Genomic DNA, 19,611 nt, shown 5'->3' on the forward strand with positions numbered 1-19,611 from the left:
TGTGTTCTTGCTTCATGATTAGATCTGACGAATTGCTTGCGTATCCCCGAGTAACCACCCTCTGGGATTAGGCGGATGCATTACGCCACCCGGCTGTGGCCCTCCTCCTAGAGCCACGACATCTGGCGCCGTCCGTGGGGATGCGCGCAAGCATTGGCTAGATCTTCGCTCACCTCCTGGCTTCTGAGGTTGAGCTCATCCTCTGCAACGACGACGAGAAGATGAAGATTGGCACGGCGTCACCTACGACGCATGTCCTGACACCGAAGCAGCAGTGTCCTCGGTGCGGTGTCGCACGGCAGCGACGCCTGCTGTGCGTCGCCACTACGACACCTCAGAGCCGGCACGATGGCGCGTAGGGGCGACGCCTGCTGCGCGTCACCCTGCGACACCTTAGCGTCGACTCAAGGTTTTCTCTCAAGCAACCACCAGAGGTCCCCTGCGGTGGCATGGCGTCGGCTCAAGGTTTCCTCTCAAAATGGAGCATGGAGCCGACGGCTGTGGCTCGGGAAGGATGTCTGTCGCCTTCTCCCTCGCCTGGCTCAAACCTCCCTTGGAGCTGTTGCAGACAGGCGTCAACCTCCACCGCAAGGCGCGGGGGCCCTGTGCAAGCACCAAGATGGAGCCGGTGAACGACCGCCCTTCTCCACGCTCCGTGCTCGTCCAAATGAGCACCCGTCCTTCCGCTGCGCCAAGGTGACAAGCTGGCTTCAGCTCACTATGAGCGGCCATCGGGCTGGCTTCCGGCAGCAGCGGGCAACGGCAGGGCCACTCCCATTCAAAGCCAAAGAAGAAGTTCTCATGCTATCTGAGCATGAGACAGCTCTTGTGCTGAGGAGGGCCCTGCGAGCTCCCGAGGTGACCCGCAAGAACCCACGAGTCTGCAACGTCCTCGTCTCGCGCCTCTCCCGCTCCCGAAACCTTTGTCGACGCTGCTGCCGCCGCCGAAATCCGCAGTGATTTTGATGGCGTGGTGGATGGCCTTGCCGTCACCATCCGAGAACCGAGCCCTCCCGCTCCTCGCTTCCACCCTCGCTGGGGCCGGCACACCGAGAACAGTAGCAAGGCAAGCTTCAGGTACGCCAGCACCTCCTTCCCCTCAGCCCCGAGCTGCCCCTCATGCTCTGTGAACTAGGGGAGTTTGGAGATCTGTGCTAGGTTTAGGATCTAGCCGGATCCATGTCAACTCTGCCTAGGTGTCATTTTGCATCCGCTTCAGGGGCTTTAGCTGCTTAATTGCAATTTTTGTGCTGACCGTCGTCTTGGCGTGACCTGCACTGACATGAGATGCGAGAGGAGGGACACCAGCTGGCTTCCTGTACATGGATGTGTTGTTTTATGAATACACCTGCTCATTTGATTCTACTTATATCGGTTGAGTGAAATTAAGAAATCAATTATGCAGATAACATTATGTTAATGTTAATAGATAATAAACCTCCAAAGATAGACAGGGTAGTATATGCAAAATCAGCAACTTTATTAAAACCGGCCCAAGGCATACACAATCATTCCAGAATCAACACCACAAATAGACCTCACAGATGCCATCTGGAGAAGAGGAGGAGCATGCATCATGCGTGTGCACACATTGTACTGTACCAGCTACAAGTACTGTGCAGGTACAAGTGTACTGTGTACAACACCACCAAACCGGTACGGTAAAGCCGCTAACGACCCGAGTCAGCCGCGACCCCACCACCAACCGAGAGCAGGAGCTGTAGAGCGAACGGCCCGTGCCGTTCGCAACATGCAGTTTCCCGTGCGCAATGCAACATGCAGTTTCCCGGTTCGTGCACGTCCACTCCGCATAAAACGTGCAGCACCCAGTACGTGTCGCGCGCCATTGCCAAACCATCCAATGGTTAGAGCCAACCACTAATTTCTATCAATAAAAAAAAGTAACATAAGGAATACTAACATATTAATGATCTAATCGCTCTTAGCACACAACTTAAAATATAATGTAGATGAACACACGTACCATCCTTACATAGTCTTTGACTATGTGTATGGACTACATTTATGAGACTATCCCTTAATCAAGAGATAGCTTTTTCTTACCTGAAAACAAAGAGATAGCTTTTCTCTTTCCTCTTTGTCTCTCTTCCACCTAGATAAAATATTATAGATAAAATATTATATTTTAATTCTATAACCTAACTGACTAGGGTGTGTTTAGTTGGTGAAAAAAATTAAATTTTAGTACTGTAGCACATTTCGTTGTTACTCGACAAATAATATCCAATTATGGACTAATTAGGCTTCAAAGATTCAGCTCGTGCTAATCAGTTAGACTGTGTAATTAGTTATTTTTTTAATTATATTTAATACTCTATGCATGTATTCAAAGATTCAATGTTAGATATTGTGTAAATTTTTTGGAACTAAACAGGACCTAGTCATAATTGGAGGAGACTTGCATCATTTGGAATGATGGGAATTTGAGTAACGACGACCCGCCCCTATGGCGAGCAGATGCTAAACGACAATCTATCTGAATTACCGACACCGTCAGCTCAAATTCGCTTCTGCATCCCCAGAAACAGAGAAACTGCAAGGAAGGAGAAGCAACCGAAGCTATCGGCTATTCAGCTCTCCGGCGCGGTCTCCGCTCCGCGTCGCCTCCTCGCCTCCCGACGCGCGCCATGGAGACGCAGGAGATCGCCGCGGCGGCGCGCCACTTCGCCGCCATGGCCCGAATCGTCGGCCCGGTCAGTCCCAGACTCCGCACCACCACCACCACGTCCTCTTCAATCAGCAACCAACTCCTCCGAATTGCCTCGCTAACCGTCGTGCTCATCCCCCTCTCCGGCGCCTCCGCTTCCAGGACCCGAAGGCCGTGAAGATGCGCCGCCACGCCTTCCACCTCCACCAGTGTGTCCCCCGCCCCCAATTCGTCAGTTCGCTCGCTGAATTCGAACTTTCCTGAATCCCTGTGCTGACTTGGTGCTGGGTTTGGTTTGGGTCCCAGGTCGGGGTCCACCACGCTCTCGGCGTCGGCCCTGCTCCTGCCGCGGGGCGCCCTGGCCGAGCCGCCGCCGCTGCTCGACCATGTATGCGCGGCCCACGGGCACGCGGGGGACGTCGCGCTCACGGCGGCATCGCTCGTCGAGCCGTTCCTGGTCGCGGAGCAGCGAGGTGACCCCGGCGAGGTTAGTAGGTTACATGACTCTGTAATCACTCGGTGTAGTGCTAAGCTTTTGCTTGCTTGTTTATTTGTTTGGATGCCTGCAGGAATTTAAGCCGAGGCTGGTACCGGAGGCACGTATTGATGTGCTTGTTGAGGTAACGATAATAAGCGTTCGTGTGGAATTTGGCATCCTAGAACCTATATCACTTCGTGCTTAGCATTCCATCACCGTTCACTAATACTCAGTTATTTGTGAAGAAAACTTAAACGGACTCACGGATGATTGATGGAAATGATTCGATTACATAATACATATAGAACTCAAATATGTAGCTAATGCATGGTATCCTATCAGGATACTTGCACTGTTGTAGGAATGTCTTTCCAAAATACCAGCTTTAAAACTTTTACCTGAATTCCTGAACATGCTATGCTGTGTGCAGCATGAGGAGTTGGGGAACATTCAAGATGGAAAGTCTAGACCTCCGCAGTGGCTTTCAGCTCGATTGCTTGCCATGGTAAGTACTGTCATTTCTTCAGTCAGGATAGTGCTACTAATAGATGCATGAGAAATTAGCAGGCATAAATATGTAACCGGATACAAGGTTATTGTTTTCTAAGTTCATTTAGATTTTCAGAGTGTTCCGAGTTCAGAAACAGCGGTGTTGCACAAGTGGATTTTCGAATTAAATTTTTTATGCACCATGTGCATTTACTTTCAGTTTAAGGGGGTATGCAGCTCTGCATTGCAGCAGCCCCTTATTGGTTTTAATTAAACCACAGTCAGCATTGTGTTTTATGCAGTGTTTTACTAAATATTTTAATCTTTATTAGCTGCTGGTGATTAATTTTTTTAGGTAAGGACTAGTTGCTTGGCTTTGCACTGAAATGTTCTGTGTCATCCTACCAATGACTTATAATTAGAACTTAAGAATGGCTTTGGCTGCTCATTTGGAATAAACTGATATCAGTAAGAAAATACTAGTTCATTTAAATGTCCTTGTTACATCTTATAAATATTATTCTTTCTATTATTTTATTTAGCTATGACTGAAATATGTTCACCCCTAGTTATGAGTTTTATCTGCATTGCGCTTAATGGCAGAAAGGTTGCATCTATTGAATAATAAGAGAAAAGTTTGTAGGTTTTGGTTAGTCTTCACCCTCGATGTCTATGCTTAAATGTTTGATCAGCAGCCTGATTTCTTCATTAGGTTGATGTCCCTACAGCTGCTGACTCTGTTTTATCCTTACTAAAACATGACGACTCATTCATCGGAAGACCATTATGGGATGTAGGCTGGTCATTGGCTGATGTTAATCAGAAACAGGTCTCTTTGTTCATCAAATTAAATTGCTGTGCCTCTTTGTCTTGCACTAAAATTGACTGGCATTAGTGTTTCTTAGGTTGAAAGTGATATCAGATCTTCCCTGAAGTCTAGCAGGAATAATGCATCTATAGAATCAATGGGCGCATTGATGTTGGCCAAGTCTGCCACAAGAATTGCTATTCTAGGAATTTCAACCATCAATTCAAATGTAAGGCACTGGTTGACATTTTCCTTTCCTGGAGATTTAGCACCTTGAAAATTACAAGCTATAGTTTTTTTCCCTGTACTTAAAACTCTAGGTCATTTGTGATCAGAATGCAAGACCAATCAATGTTTCAGAGATGCAACACCGAGGGGACTCTTTGCTGGTAGTAGGATCTCCATTCGGCCTCCTGTCCCCCTTCCATTTCTTCAACAGGTATTATTTTATTCTACTGGTTGTAGCAGATGTCTATTAGATGCACCAGAACTTAGCACATGCAACCCATCAAATCTCTGGATTTGATAACAAGAAAATAGGCATTCATAATTTTGACTTATGTAATGGTAAACTCCAGACTTTGCAAAACCTGATACTATTCCATATGCTATATGTAATGGAGATAATGTAAAACTGATGCTATCTACTCCCTCCGTTCCAAATTGTAAGTCGTTTTGGCAAATCTAGATGCATTTTTTTTTTTGCTATATATTTAGACATAATGTATATCTAGGTGCATAGTAAAAATTTATGTATCTAGATTTGCTAAAATGACCTACAGTTTGGAATGGAGAGAGTAGCATTTTATTAACTCTTTGCTTTGCATGTTATCACTATAGCTTACAAAGCATATACAATCGTAGTTTTTGTTCCGAGTATGTCTATTGACCTTGAAGGCATATTCACTGTAACTAGATGCTGATTTTCTGAAACTAAAACAGCATGACATTCTATTATTCAGTATTTTTTCTTGTGCCATCATTATCCTAAAACAGAGTAAGAGTGTATTCATTTGTACACATGTGCGTTCTTTAAGCAGCATATCAGTTGGTGCTGTTGCAAATTGCCTTCCTCCATGCGCTGGGAGGAGCTCGTTGCTGATGGCTGACATCCACTGTCTCCCTGGTAAATATCGATCCATTTTTCTTTTCTCATATACTATGACATTAGCTCTTGATAATGTCTTAATGGACCAAGGTATGGAAGGTGCTCCAGTTTTTGACAAAAATTCTTGCCTTGTGGGGTTGCTAATGAACCCATTAAGACAGAAAGACAGCAATATAGAAGTTCAGGTCAGTTCACTGGTTTCAACAAGATACATTTGCACATTTGAATAAATGTAAACTTAGCTATCTTAAAATCTGCAAACCAGCTCGTGATTCCATGGGATGCAATATGCACTGGATGGAACAACAAGAAACTGGAGGAAATTGGGGGAGGCCCAAGTGAGCTACCTGACAAAAATGCTGATAGTAAAACAATGGAATTAAGGATGTATGTCTCCTCTACGGTCAACAAAATTAACCAGTATTGCATCTCACCCTCTTCAATAAGAGAGGCTATATCCGCAGTTGTTCTTGTTACGGTAGGTGAGTCATCTTGGGCTTCAGGAATTATTCTGAACAAGAGGGGTTTAGTTCTGACCAATGCTCATCTATTGGAACCTTGGAGATTTGGAAGAACTTCACCTTCAGGTGTACAAACCTCATTTGCTGGAGAATATCTCAATGCCAGAGAAAACAAATCATTGCAGCCGCAACAATGCAAATTTTCTAATGAAGATGCTGTGAAGCATGAGGTTTCATTGTTTAACTTGGGGTTCAAAAGAGAGAAGAGAATATCAGTTCGTTTGGACCATGCAGAGAGACAGATGTGGTGCAATGCTAGTGTGGTTTTTATCTCGAAGGGTCCGCTTGATGTTGCATTGCTTCAAATGGAAAAGGTTCCGGTTGAATTAAATACAATCAGACCAGAATTTGTTTGCCCAACAGCAGGATCATCTGTATATGTTGTTGGACATGGCCTTTTTGGACCTCGATCAGGTGACAGATCTTGGAATATTGTGCTTGGACTTGGAGCACTTTGATGCTTGTTTTGATCAATGTGCATGCCCTTTCAACTGTTTTGACTTTTGAGTTTTGATATTATGGAACTGATATTTGAGTTTATAGGCCTATGCTCGTCTCTATCCTCTGGGGTTGTGTCGAAGGTTGTCCAAATCCCATCAGCTCAACTTTCTCATCTTTCTGGTACTGAGGCTCACAACATGGACATGCCAGTAATGCTGCAGACAACAGCAGCAGTTCATCCAGGGGCCAGTGGCGGTATTCTTGTTAATCGGCATGGGCTAATGGTTGGGATAATAACAAGGTATATAATAAGACATTTGAAGCACTACTTCAGAAAGTAACAAGGACTTTATTAAGTTCATCAAGTTATTTGTCGACAGTATCAACTTTCTATCTTTTATGTTGGACATGTTCTAGTTGGGAAATATATTTAAAACCATCTTATGTTCCTGCTACTCGCAAGCTAATTGCCAACATTATTTCATCCATTTTAGTGGCTAGAAGAATCGTGAAGCATGCCTTTTCTAAAAACCTCTTTTTCCCCACCACTTATTCCTTTTGTGTCCTATATCCAGTAATGCTAAGCATGGCGCCGGAAGCACAATACCTCATCTGAATTTCAGCATCCCATGCAAATCACTCGAAACAATCTTCAAGTATTCAGGTCCTAATTAAGTACGCCTGTATTATTTTCCTCTCTCAGCTTTAGCCAACATTGATGATACCAAAATCCTTTTGTACATATGAAATAAGAAATGCATTTGATTTTCTCCTTTCTTGGCAGAAATTGGAGAGCCCGCAATTCTGGAGCAGTTGGACAAACCCAATGAAGTGCTCTCATCGGTTTGGGCTCTGTCACCATCATCATACCCATTTATCGACAACCCCCCTGAAAAGACCAAAGAGGAAAAGGTTCTGGAGTTCTCAAAGTTTCTTAGTGATAAGCAAGCAACTCTGAAATCTAGCACAGATCTAAAGGAACTCTTTAAGCACAAGATGCCCAGCAAAATATAGATTTTTATCGAGAAATGGAAGTAGGATTGTGGGGATAAAATTTTGATGTCCTTTTTTAAAACCAAAGATTTCAAGTTCTTGGTCATGGGCAAAGTGCAAAAGTTGCTTTGTCAGGGAAAACATTGGTTGAGAGATTCAGGTTACCAAACAAAATGCCAGACTGTCACATGCCACTCTACTATGGTGTTTCGGGCAAAGCCTTGTTATAAGGAGAAACACTGTGTGCCAGTAATACATAGTTTGCTCCCGAATTTCAGCAGAAATGTGTTGTTAGAACAATGGGGCTTACTTCCAGAAGTTCAAGACATGTTGCTTCGAGAATATCAAAAATCGAATTTGCATAGGAACACAGATTTTTTTTTAACTAGTTGAGAACTAGTATCTCTGTCATTTGTTGCACTAACTGAAAAGGTATTTTTCAGACATTTCTTGTAATCCTACATCCAGTGTACTAAAAGTGTTCGTTCATATAGGCTGATATAGCCTAACTATGAAAATCAAGCTGGGATGTTGATATTTTGTTACAATGAGCATGTGATCTGTTCATCACTTCATATACCTTTTGCTTACCACCGAGAAGTGTTTGATCTGTTCATCATTACAGGCCTTCTCAAGCCCAGAAATTGATGTCAGTCAGTCAAATACAGTAAAAAAATATAGGACTTCTGAAGCCCAGGAATTGATATATCAGTCAGTCTAATACAGTAAGATAGGACTTCTCAACCCAGAAATTGATATACCTGTCAGTCAAATACAGTGGAATTGGACTTCTCAAGCCCCGATACATCAGTCAGTCAAATACAGTAAAATAGGACTTCTCAAGCATCGAGGTGGCAACCAAACTTACAATCTCAATAGCTGGTGTGGCAATGCAAAAATCAACAATGTTTAAACATGCAATGACCAATGACTAATGTAGGTTGTATGATTGTCACTTCAAACATATTTAATCCATCACAGGGAACTCGACACACATTATTGTCCAAAACATTCACTCTCTGATATTCAAGTAATCCTACCAAAAAGAGTCAAGAGGTTAGGATAAAATTTCTAATTCTGGAGGAAAGGCTCTCATGATGGTCAGAAAAATTGTTTGGTCAAACACACTTTGACTCTGGAAGAGTCGAAGAGAAAAAGTTTGCCGCTACACTCTCCTCACTCCCTGAAGACAGGCCCATCCATCTATTTTAGATACTGATATGCTGTCCAAGTATGTTGAGTAAACGTCTTTGACTTTTGGCACCTGAATTATGAGACAGAAAGTACAAAAAGAAACATATAAATAAGCAAATAAACTCTGGGAGGCATGAAAATGTTAGAAAATTAATGCCGAATTCCTATACCTGCTCCTCTAAAATTCCAGAAATGGCAACTACTCCACCAGGTTTTGCATAACCAACTATGTCCTCAACCAGCTCCAGCAAGGGATTCAGAAGTATGTTTGCTGCAACTACATCGTATGTTCCTCTTGAAGACTTCAAGTCAGGGTTATTGATTAGTTTGTTCTCTTCTGATTTGTCAACGGCATTTGGGAAGGATGAAGGCTGGGCATTCATTGGTACCAAGAAAACAGGCATTTGGTTGGAATGTAAACCGTTGAGTATCAAGTTTTCAGAAGCAGAGGTTATAGCTTGAGGGTCTATGTCTATCCCAGTAGCTAGAGCAGCACCCATCTGCATTCATAGGAGAACATTGAGCGAATGAAATAGGGAAACACTGCCTTCTTATCATGACACTTTCCAGCAGTGAACGACAAGCACACAAAGACATGGTACCTTCAGAGCCGCAATCCCTAAAACTCCAGTGCCTGTTCCATAATCCAAGACATGTTCACCCCCTTTAATAACTTCTCGTAGAAGTAGAAGGCACAGCTTAGTTGTCGGGTGCTCTCCCATCCCAAAAGCCAAACCTGGATTGATGATTATATTTGTGGCCTGCGGATCCTGTGGATGGAAAAGGATGAGGACATATCTCTCAGTTCAACAAGATTATCAGCATACAGAAAGGGGGAAAAAAAGCAGCATCCTTAGAAGTTCTTATTAAAAATAAATGAAAACAGCATGATGTGAATACATACAGGGGGCGTTCTCCATTTAGGAACAACCCATAGACCGTCAGCCACTTTAGTGGACTCGCATGTTTCCTGCAGCAACCACAATAGTAATCTTTTCAAGTATTTGACAAGCAAAAACCGTGCACCCAACTCGAAGGTTATAGAAAAGGATCCCATAAACAGTATGCCATTGGCTAACCCCAGTCTACTGATGACTGAATAGTTTCCATTTTTGTCGACTGTGTGTGATAATTAAGGAAAGGAACACAAAGAGCAACACTGACATTTAAAGGCCATGTACAGGAAAAGTGTACAAAATCCAGTCCGAACCTGCACAGTTGCCACCCAATCGCAGTGCTTCCCAACAGAGGTTTCATACACTGGGCTGTAGTTCAAACCAGCTGAGCTAGCGGCACTTGAAACGCTCGAGTCCACGTCTTCCCCATCGGCATATATGGAGATTATGGAGATCTGCATAGTTAACATTTCTTTTGGACTCAAATTATCCCAAACAGTTGCTGGAGAAACATCTGAACCGCATATGGTCAAGGAAATTGCAACTGTACGCGCACAAGAAAGTACTCACTCACTTCATCGAGATTTCCAGCATCGGCAATGTCATCCACAGTCACAGAGCTAGCACCGAAGCACAAGAGCGCATCGGAGAGCACTTCCTGGTTCGCAATGTCATACAGAAAACCTTTGCATGAGACACTGAAGCTATTCGAGGCATGTGAAGGAATCGAAGTGTCCATGAAGTGCGGAGAGAGCGGGATGTACTGACCGCGTCCTCCTTGCGGCATCGGATGCGGACGGAGAGGTAAGGCGCGGAGAGGTCGGAGCCGGCGGCGGCGGAGCTGGAGGGCATCTCGTCCCCGATGTCCACTGCGCGGGCGCAGAAGCTCATTCCTCTCCGGGCGCCGCTCGCCGGGACGCACGCGCCGTCGCGGGACGGCGAGGAGCAAGCATAGAGCGGGAGGAGGAGAGGCGGGAGGTTACTGCCGCCGCCGCTGCTGATGGCGTACGGGGCGCGAGGCGATAGGACTCGTGGAGAGGAGGTGGTGGAGATGAGGCGGCGGAGAGGGGCCCGGCCGGCGCGCGCCAGCGACGGCAGCATCCCGGCGCCGGCGGCACACTCGCAGGCCGCACAGATGATAGACCCGATGGTGCTCCTCTCCTGGAGTTCACAGTTCAGAATAGAGGGAGAGGAGAGAAGAGACAAGAGAGAGGTACCTATAGCAAAAATTATCACCACGTGGTGTATTCACGTTAGCAAAATTAGCTTCTTTTTTTGCGAGGAAAAAAGAGAACTTTATTACTCAGAAATGTTCATACAATCCTAGCTCGACACAGGTTGGAGCCGCGAACCGCCCAGACGGCCGAGTGCCGTGTTCGCTTTGCCAGTTGTGCCATCTCATGTGCTACCCTATGACTCTCTCTTTTCGTGTGGATTACAATCCACTATGGGAGTTCATCACTGGCTACCTTTGCTTCGTCAACGATAAAGTTCAGCCGCGATTGCAGATCCTCATGTTGCTGCAACAGAGCCACCACTGAGGCGCAGTAAGTGGCCACAATCGCTCTAGCCGGGCACCACTCCTGTGTCAGCTTCATACCCTCAACACAAGCCAGGGCTTCCACCTCCTCTGCATCTTCTGCTCTCACAATGTGCTTCCATGTTGTTAGTTTGATGGCCATCCTATCATCACGAATCACAACCCCGATTCCACCGTCCCTTGTACTATCATCATACGCACCGTCCACGTTGATCTTGATCCAGCCCGCGTCCAGCTTCTGCCACTTAGTTGGCTCCTTACTTTTCTTTCTTTGCTTTCCTGCAATCAAAGAGTCAGCTATAGGACTTTTACCTTTAGTATCATAAACACTAGACTTTTGCTGGGCGTTTCAGAGTTCCGTCCAATATTTTGTAAGGAAGCGAACCGATCCTTCAATCGATAATTTCTCTGCATCATGGGTCAGGCAATTCCGCACATGCCAAGTTCTCCATAGGAGCAGCAATACCCGCGCTGCACCATCCACATCTAGCCCGTCTAACATTGCCAGCAAGTTCTCCGGACCAAGTTGCCAGAAAAAATGCTTGTTTGGCAACAGCCACACATCCCTCATTGCTTGGCGCAAAGCTTGGGCATGGCCACATCTGACAAGCGCGTGTGTTGCCGATTCCTCCTCCATTCCACAGATTTCACAGCTTCCTGTGCTAACGATTGTTCTTTGCCTTTTAGACTCTTGCGTAGCCAGCCCATTATTGATGAACTTCCACCCAAAGACCAGGACTTTGTGAGGGACAGGGATGGCCCAGAAGTGTTTCCAGATTGGTCGGCAAGTCTGATTCCTAGACGTGGATTGCCAATTTCCTGAAGAAAACCATTTTTCCTCCATTGCAAGCCTGTATGCGCTCTTGACTGTGAAAATGCCCGTTTTTCTCATGATGCCAGGCAATGAAATCCTCGACAGGGGAGAGAGGCAACCGAATGCCCAAGATATGATCTATATCATATGGTTGGAAGTGTTCATTTATCACATCCACCTTCCATGCCATCTTGTCCCGGTCGATAAGTTGAGAGATCCACTTCAACCTGCATGGCCTTCTCTTGCCCGACGGTCGCAGCGAATTCCCTCTTGGGATCCATGGGTCACGCCATATCTTGACCCGTTCGCCTGATCCAATTCTCCAGATTACTCCTTTCTTGACCAACTCCAAGCCATGAGCGATTGCTTTCCAAGTTGGTGACTGGTTGGCCGGGAAGGCCGTGTCCAGTAGTTGGCCATTTGGATAATACTTAGCTTTTAACACCCGAGCACAAAGACTAGCCGGGCGGTCGATGAGGCGCCAAGCTTGCCGTGCCAGTAGGGCCTGGTTAAAAACTTTTAGATCTCTGAATCCAAGTCCACCCAAGCCTTTGGGTTTGGTAAATTTATCCCAAGCGATCCAGTGCGTTTTCCTTTTGCAACTCGACTCACCCCACCAGAATCTTCTTATGCTCCTTGTAAGCTCAGTCTGGACTATTCCCGGTAACAGAAAAGAAAGGGCGTACCCAGTGCCGTAGACTTCCCGCACTGTTCCCGGTAACAGAAACACACTCATGATATATACTGGAATGGACTGGGCCACCGATTTAATCAAGACCTCCTTCCCTACATATGACAGATATCTCTCGGACCATGCACTGCACCGTTTGGCTAGCCTCTCCTGAATTGGGCTAAATTTGTCCGCCTTCATTTTGCCTTCCGGTGTTGGTAAGCCCAAGTATTTTGTTTCAAATGTGCCTCTGCAGATATTCAGTTCACTCTTTACTGCATTCATAACCACCTCAGACTGATTCTTGTTGAACAGGACAGAGCATTTATCAAAATTTATTAGCTGTCCGGTAGCCTTGCAATATCTCGAAAGTGCATCTTTTACTGCCCGGGTTTGCCGTTCATCAGCTTTGAAAAAGAGGAGACTGTCATCAGCAAACAGCAGGTGGGAAACGGTTGGTGCACTGCGACATACTTTGAGTCCTTGTATCGTATCCGTCCTAATTTCTTGGTGCAAAACTTTTGATAAACCATCAGCCACAAAAAGGAATAAGTAGGGCGACAGTGGATCGCCTAGGCACAAACCACGCGTGGGTTGGATGGTGTTCTGCAGAACACCGTTGAAGCGGACTCTGTAGCGGACAGTGGTCAGCCACTCCATGATCCACTGTCTCCATTTGCGGTGAAAGCTTCTTGAGGGACCGAAACTGGCGAACAAAGGGGGTGAATGGGAGCCGATCAAAATTTCTTTCGAAATCGATCCGTCGGCCTATATCCCGAAAATCACCACAAACCCCAAAACCTAGATGAGGTGTGGAGTAGCTATAGAAGAGTTAAACCAACACAAATCACCCCTAGGAACTAGCGAGAGAAAGCACGGAAGCGATCGAGAAAAACTGCAGATCTAGCAGTCAGGGACCGGTCAGACCGCTCGCTCTAGGCGGTCAGACCGGTCAGGCTGGATTTGAAATTCCAGACCGGTCAGACCGGTTGCTCCGACCGGTCAGACCGGTTGCAACAATCGGTCAGACCGGTTTCTGCGACCGGTCAGACCGCTTCTGCCCAGAACAGAATTCCAGCCCACGAACTCGAGGTGATTTCAAGATTACTCGTTCAAATCATCACCAAATGGTCTCAAAATTTGCAGGAGAGTTCCTGGGATAGAGACGAACCTCTCCACAAAAGGAATCAACCCAAAACGCAAGGGATCGCAAGAATTTCGTGAGGGAAAGAGGTAAAAGAGGGTTTTCCAAAAACTCCAAAAACCTCAATCCAAGGGACTCGTGATTCTCGGGGGTTTAGCTCTATAGATGGTTGAGATGCAAATCACGAAGTTTCTAAATTCACCAAGAGAAAGCTTTAATCTCAAAAACCACCAAAAGAGAGGAAATCAATCCATGAACAAAAGATGAACGGGAACACAAGAGAGCTGCTCAAAAGGGTCCTCGATTTCATTCAAATTCATCGTGATTTACAGAGGAATTCACCTATACAAGAGCTAGACCTCCACCCATTCATCCACCCTCTTAAATTTGTGGACCTAGCTATAATTTAGACCAATTTGACATGGAGACCTCGGCCTAACCCTAGAACAGAGAGAAGAGTAAAGGAAAAACAGAAAAGACTCGTGGCTTGGAGGCTCACCTGTCCAAGGGGGCAGGTGAGAGGTATTTATACCATCTCGGGGCCGACCGGTCAGACCAGTCTCACAGACGCTGAATGTGTCGCGGTGCTTCCTTGTCAAAGTCGCCTCCTCCTCAGCCAAAGCTGGTGTCTCCTCAAGTGCAGCTGGTGAAGGCTGAGTCACCTGCTCGACCGGCCCCCGGGAAGTAGACATAGTAGGATCGGGGCCGTCATCATCGTCCGAGCTCGTGGCGGAGGCTACTGGGTCCACAGCACGCGTGGTAGCCACAGCATCACCCTCCGCAGCTTTTTCCTCTTCATCTTCAAAGATGGGGGTGCCGAGCTCATCATCTCCTGCAACCTCAAAGACAGAAGAATTGCACTGTGTAGTCTCGTCGAAAGTGACTTCACAAGTCTCTTTGACGATGTTAGTATCAATAATGAGCACACGGTAAGCTCTAGAGTGAGAAGCATAACCGATAAAAATACCGTCAGACGACCGAGACTCAAACTTATCAAGATTTCCTTCTTTCAGCACAAAGCACCGGCAACCGTAAACTCTGAGATGATCAACACGGGGCTGGCGTACAAATCGCAACTCATAAGAAGTCTTGTGCATGAAAGCACGCAAGAAAATACGATTGGACACATAACAAGCGGTGTTAACCGCCTCAGCCCAGCACTTTCTAGGAGTCCTATGCTCACCGAGCATCGTCCTAGCCATCTCAACCAACGTTCGATTCTTTCGCTCTACAATCCCATTCTGCTGTGGAGTGTAAGGGAAAGAATACTGGTGTTCAAGACCTTGATCACCGCAAAAGGTGTCAAAACGAGCATTTTTGAATTATGTGCCATTGTCACTGCGAATCGCTCTCATGGCCTGGGGTAGCTCATTTTTCAAACTCAAGATCAAGTCTCGAACAAACTCGAAAGCCTCATCCTTGGTTCTCATGAAAAAGACCCAAGAATAGCGAGAAAAGTCATTCACGATCACAAGAACGTACCACTTCCCACCAACCGACATCACCCGAGAAGGACCGACTGTGTTCATGTGTAGCAACTCTCCAGGGTAGGTGGTCATCACCTGATTAACAGGCGGATGGGAGGTGGCAACCATCTTCCCGTGGCGACACGGGTGGCAAACAAGGTCTTTTTCAAACTTTAATTTGGGCAGTCCTCGGATCAGGCCAAGTGAGCTAAGTCTCGACAACAAATCAAAGCTCAAATGTCCAAGTCTTCTATGCCACTTCCACATATCAGAAGAAGGACCAGCCAACAAGCAACAAGGAGGACCAAGAGAAGTTCCAGAGAAATCAACCAAGAAAACCCGATCGCGAGGTAAAATCCGGCAAACCAAATCTCCTCTGGAATCTAGAACACGAGAACAACCCTCCTTGAAGCGAACTTCAAACCCCTCGTCAAGAAGTTGCGAAACAGATAGCAAATTGAAGCCAAGATTCGAAACCAAAGCAACCTCTCTCAGGGTGAAGCGATCAGAAACTCTAAAGCGCCAACACCACGTACCTTGCCCTTACCATTATCTCCAAATATGATGTATTCTTTGTGGCGCGTTGGGGTGAGGCTGGAGAACCATTTGTCATTCCCGGTCATATGGCGCGAACAACCGGAGTCCATGATCCACCGGTTCTCCAAGCCTCCAACCTGCACATCAGTAGTGAGACAAAGAGTGAGCAAATGTCTCAACACTGGGGTTAGCAAAGTGTGAAACAAACCAGTGTCGAGCCATTTGCTCTACAGAAGGGTTAGAAAACTCAGGCAAAACGTATCTCATGTCCCGTCTACCGCGAGGCTGATGACCACCACCGTGAGGAAAGCGTGGTGCATCGTATCCTCCTCCAAAGCCTCGGTCTCGTGGTCCATAGCCGTAATGAGGACGACCAGGATCACGACCGGCAAAGCGACCACCCGCTGGAGCACGGTAACCTCCACCGTGTCCTTGTCCTCCACCTACACGGCACGCCCTAGCATCTTGCCTACCACCACGCCGAGGAGGACCATGCACCCGAGCAGAGTATATGTCCGAGTTACGTCTCTCCTGCTCACGCCTCACAGCCCGCTTCCTCCTGAAGCAAAACTCCTCTAGGTGATCTTCTCTGTCACAGTACTCGCAGTGGTACCTCACCTCTCTCTTGGGAGGTGGAGGCCTCGCCTGCGAACGGGGAGGAGCAACCCCCTTCTTCTGGGCAACCTGGGCTATGGCAGCAGAGAGCGTATCGAGGGGATTCCTCAGCTCATTAGGCTTTGGAACCCAAACTTGCTTCTGTGGAGGTGCTTTTTGTGGTTCTTTCAGCACACCATCCACGGGGTCAATAAGCGAAGGCTGCGTGCTCGTGCTAGCAGTGTTTAGAGCACTTGAAACTCCAGCAGCCTTGCCGATCTTACCATACAGCTTGTCAAAGTCTGACTTCGTGTATGTGTAACCGACCCCAAAACCATCACCACTCTTAAACTGCTTGATCATCATGCCCAACTGCGGCTCACTGCTAGAAACCCAACTCAGAATCGCCCTAAGATATGTGTTCTCATTCTCCAAGTTGCATTTCTCTACCGCAAGATTATCCAAATCAGAAATCAGACCAGGGCAAACATGACAATCAATAGGTGGGCTAGACTCCACGACCTTAGTCTTCCCTAAAGACTTAATCAAGGCGTTCTTCTCATCTAGCTCCGAACTAAGTGTGGGACAAAGCTTACACGCACCAAGCAAAACTGGCCTCGACTTCATCTCCTCTAGCTCGCACACAACAGTAGCAAATTTAGATTGCAAAGCGGCTAGATCAGACTTAAAGATAAGACACTCATCACATTCAAGCACATCACTAACTATGGGAGCGTCCTTGACCAGTTCAAGCTCATGCTTGGCCTTGGCTAGCTCGTGAGACATGTCAGCAAGCGAAGTCTTAGCAACATCTAAGTTCACGACGTTCTCATCATGCTTCGCACGGAGAGCAACAAGATCATTCATGTGAGATATGCAGCCTGCGCACTCATCCTCACCAGATTTCTCTCTAGCACAAGCCAGCTCAGCCCTAAGCTTTCTACGCTCTCTAGCTGCTTCCTTAAGTAGCCTCTTCTGGTTGTCGAGAGCGGCGTACAACTCCCTAACCTCAATATCAAGCAGGTCAATAGTAGAGTTTACATCTGAATCACTCTCGGATCCAGGAGAAGAGCCGTCGTGCGTCGGTGTAGCATGTCCACCTGGAGACGCACGAGCACCATTGGCCTCACCCGCCATGGTGCAGAAACCCTTGCGCCGACCGGCCGCCAAGCAAAGGTCGATGAAGCCGGTGGCATCCTTGTCCCGCTTCTTCTTCTTCTTGTCGTTGTCAGAGGTCGGTGAAGAAGAGCGGTCGATGTCGGAGCTCTTGTCGAGGTCGCTGAGCTGCGCTAGGAAAGCCTTCTCCCACTTCTTGGCCTTGTACTGGAAGCGCTTCTTGAGCGACTCCTTGTCGAAGCGTCCTCCCTTGTCCCGGTCACGACTGCGATGCTTGTGGTACCAACGCTCCTTGTTGGAGCCTCCCTCGTCGCGGTCGCGGTGGCGGTAGTATTCGAAGTTGTTCTGGCCACCGCCGAACTTCTTTCTCTGCCTGTTGTGGTAGACACGCTGGAATGTGTTAATGAGGAGGCACAAGTCGTCGTCGCCCAGCGTCTCTAGCTGCTCATCTGTAACAAAAGGCAAAGAGGCAAGAGAAAAGCCAAGAGCAGAGTTAGCGTTAGAGCTCCATCCACCTGGGCCAGTCACAAGAGCGATGCTCTTGGAAGGAGGGGCATGTTGGCGCTCCTTAAGTACCCATTTTATCCCTTATTTATCCTTAATAATGACATGAATTTAATATCAAAATCACTAACCGTCCTAACCCCGGCCTAATTATCGGTCATTTTCACACTTGCACATATATTTTGGAGGAACTTCGTTTTTACAGGTTTTTGGCCTATTTTGGAGCATGAAACGACGAGGCCCATGATCGAGCGCTAACACGGAGAAAGACGAAGGCCAAAGCCCAAAGAAGGACCAAAGCCCATGTTGATTCGAAGTCCATTCATGCACATCCATCCTCCAAGAGAACCCAAAGGACCAAGCCCACGAAGATGAGATTAAGATACTTCGGGATTAAGCAAAGCAAATGAAAATTTAAGGAAGGATTCCCTATCCTATCCTTTCCTCGAAGATATCTCCAAGATAACGACGTCCAAAGAGGTGCAATCGTGAAGGACATAAACTCTAGAAGATGCGAGGAGTCTACACGCGAAAGATGAGACCGAGGCGAGCCCGAAAGAGGGTAGGCCGACCGGCCTAAGCCCATGGGGCCGGCCGGCCTAGCCCGTTTCTGAGGCGGTTTGGCCTCCCCTTCGACCGGTGGCTTCCTCAGCTTATAAATAGCTTGCACCTTATTCAACTCGCAGCATCCATCCACCCAGAACTCGACGAAAACCTAGGGCTAAGACCAGAGGGAGACGACGGCCGCCACAAGTCTTCGAAGTTGTCTAGGAGATGGCTTAGGCCACCCCTAGCCGCCATGGCCTCCCTGCGTGGTTGTGCCATGGTGTTCATGAGCTAGTTGGAGTCGTCAATGGTGTATACGCGGTGGTGACGATCCAAACGAATCTATTATGTGAGTAATATCTTCATGTCATCGGATCTATTCAGCGATCATGTCTCTCCTCTTTGATTTCGTTCTTGCCTTGGGTGTGCTTATTCCTAGATCTATTTTCGAGATAGATTGCATGGGGTGTTCTTGTAGCTATGGTGGCTAGGAGTTCATACCGGATCTACCCAAGGGGGTTCTACACTAGCGTGCTTCTGGGTGCCCTTGTCCAAAGAGAGTGTCATGACATGGCGTGGCCTGAGTAGGGGGGTTCCCGAGGGGTTGGATTGGAGGTTTTGGTTTAAAGAGGCTTTGGATGAGATGCATGTTGTGCTTACTCGTTTAGCTAGAACTACAATTAGAATGCGTGTGATAGGTTTAGTCATGCCTTCGGTCATGCTTTATCCTTACCGATGTTCATGGATGAGATCAACCTTTGTACATCACTCATATCTATCAAAGGTTTACCCTTTATACGTAATCAATGCTTCATGCTAGGATAGATCCGTTAGATTAGATGGAAAACCTTAGGTAGTTCATTGTCGATCCACAGATTGATAAACCTTGGGGGAATACTCTAAGGGAAAAGCTACAACGATCCATGCGCTTGCGGTATATAAATTGGGGCGCTAAGGAGCGTCAACAGGGCACCATTGAGCTTGGCTCGTGTCTGGTTATCCACCTCCGTGGCCTTGAGCTTGCTGAAAAGCTCATTCACGGTCAGAGTCTCATAGCCTGCAGACTCGATGATCGTGTTCACCT

General features: G+C 46.8%; 2 protein-coding genes across 2 annotated transcripts; one reads left to right on the forward strand and one right to left on the reverse strand.

The window, feature by feature from the left end:
• Window positions 1–2,537: 2,537 nt before the first annotated feature.
• On the forward strand, window positions 2,538–8,043 carry LOC120665037 (glyoxysomal processing protease, glyoxysomal-like). Its single transcript, XM_039944454.1, has 14 exons — window positions 2,538–2,714; window positions 2,831–2,877; window positions 2,975–3,155; window positions 3,238–3,288; window positions 3,577–3,651; window positions 4,348–4,464; window positions 4,541–4,672; window positions 4,779–4,882; window positions 5,484–5,569; window positions 5,642–5,736; window positions 5,817–6,486; window positions 6,616–6,814; window positions 7,089–7,177; window positions 7,298–8,043. Exons 1-14 carry the CDS (start codon window positions 2,649–2,651, stop codon window positions 7,525–7,527), a joined length of 2,142 nt encoding a protein of 713 aa, XP_039800388.1. The 5' UTR covers window positions 2,538–2,648; the 3' UTR covers window positions 7,528–8,043.
• Window positions 8,044–8,358: 315 nt separating this feature from the next.
• LOC120665038 (ribosomal protein L11 methyltransferase-like) lies at window positions 8,359–10,784 on the reverse strand. Its single transcript, XM_039944455.1, has 7 exons — window positions 10,365–10,784; window positions 10,171–10,254; window positions 9,911–10,051; window positions 9,605–9,670; window positions 9,303–9,470; window positions 8,871–9,200; window positions 8,359–8,770 (listed from the first exon to the last, which is right to left on the reverse strand). Exons 1-7 carry the CDS (start codon window positions 10,695–10,697, stop codon window positions 8,672–8,674), a joined length of 1,221 nt encoding a protein of 406 aa, XP_039800389.1. The 5' UTR covers window positions 10,698–10,784; the 3' UTR covers window positions 8,359–8,671.
• Window positions 10,785–19,611: the final 8,827 nt, after the last annotated feature.

The sequence above is a fragment of the Panicum virgatum genome, chromosome 3N (assembly GCF_016808335.1).
Source record: "Panicum virgatum strain AP13 chromosome 3N, P.virgatum_v5, whole genome shotgun sequence".
In the NCBI taxonomy this organism is placed as follows: domain Eukaryota; kingdom Viridiplantae; phylum Streptophyta; class Magnoliopsida; order Poales; family Poaceae; genus Panicum; species Panicum virgatum.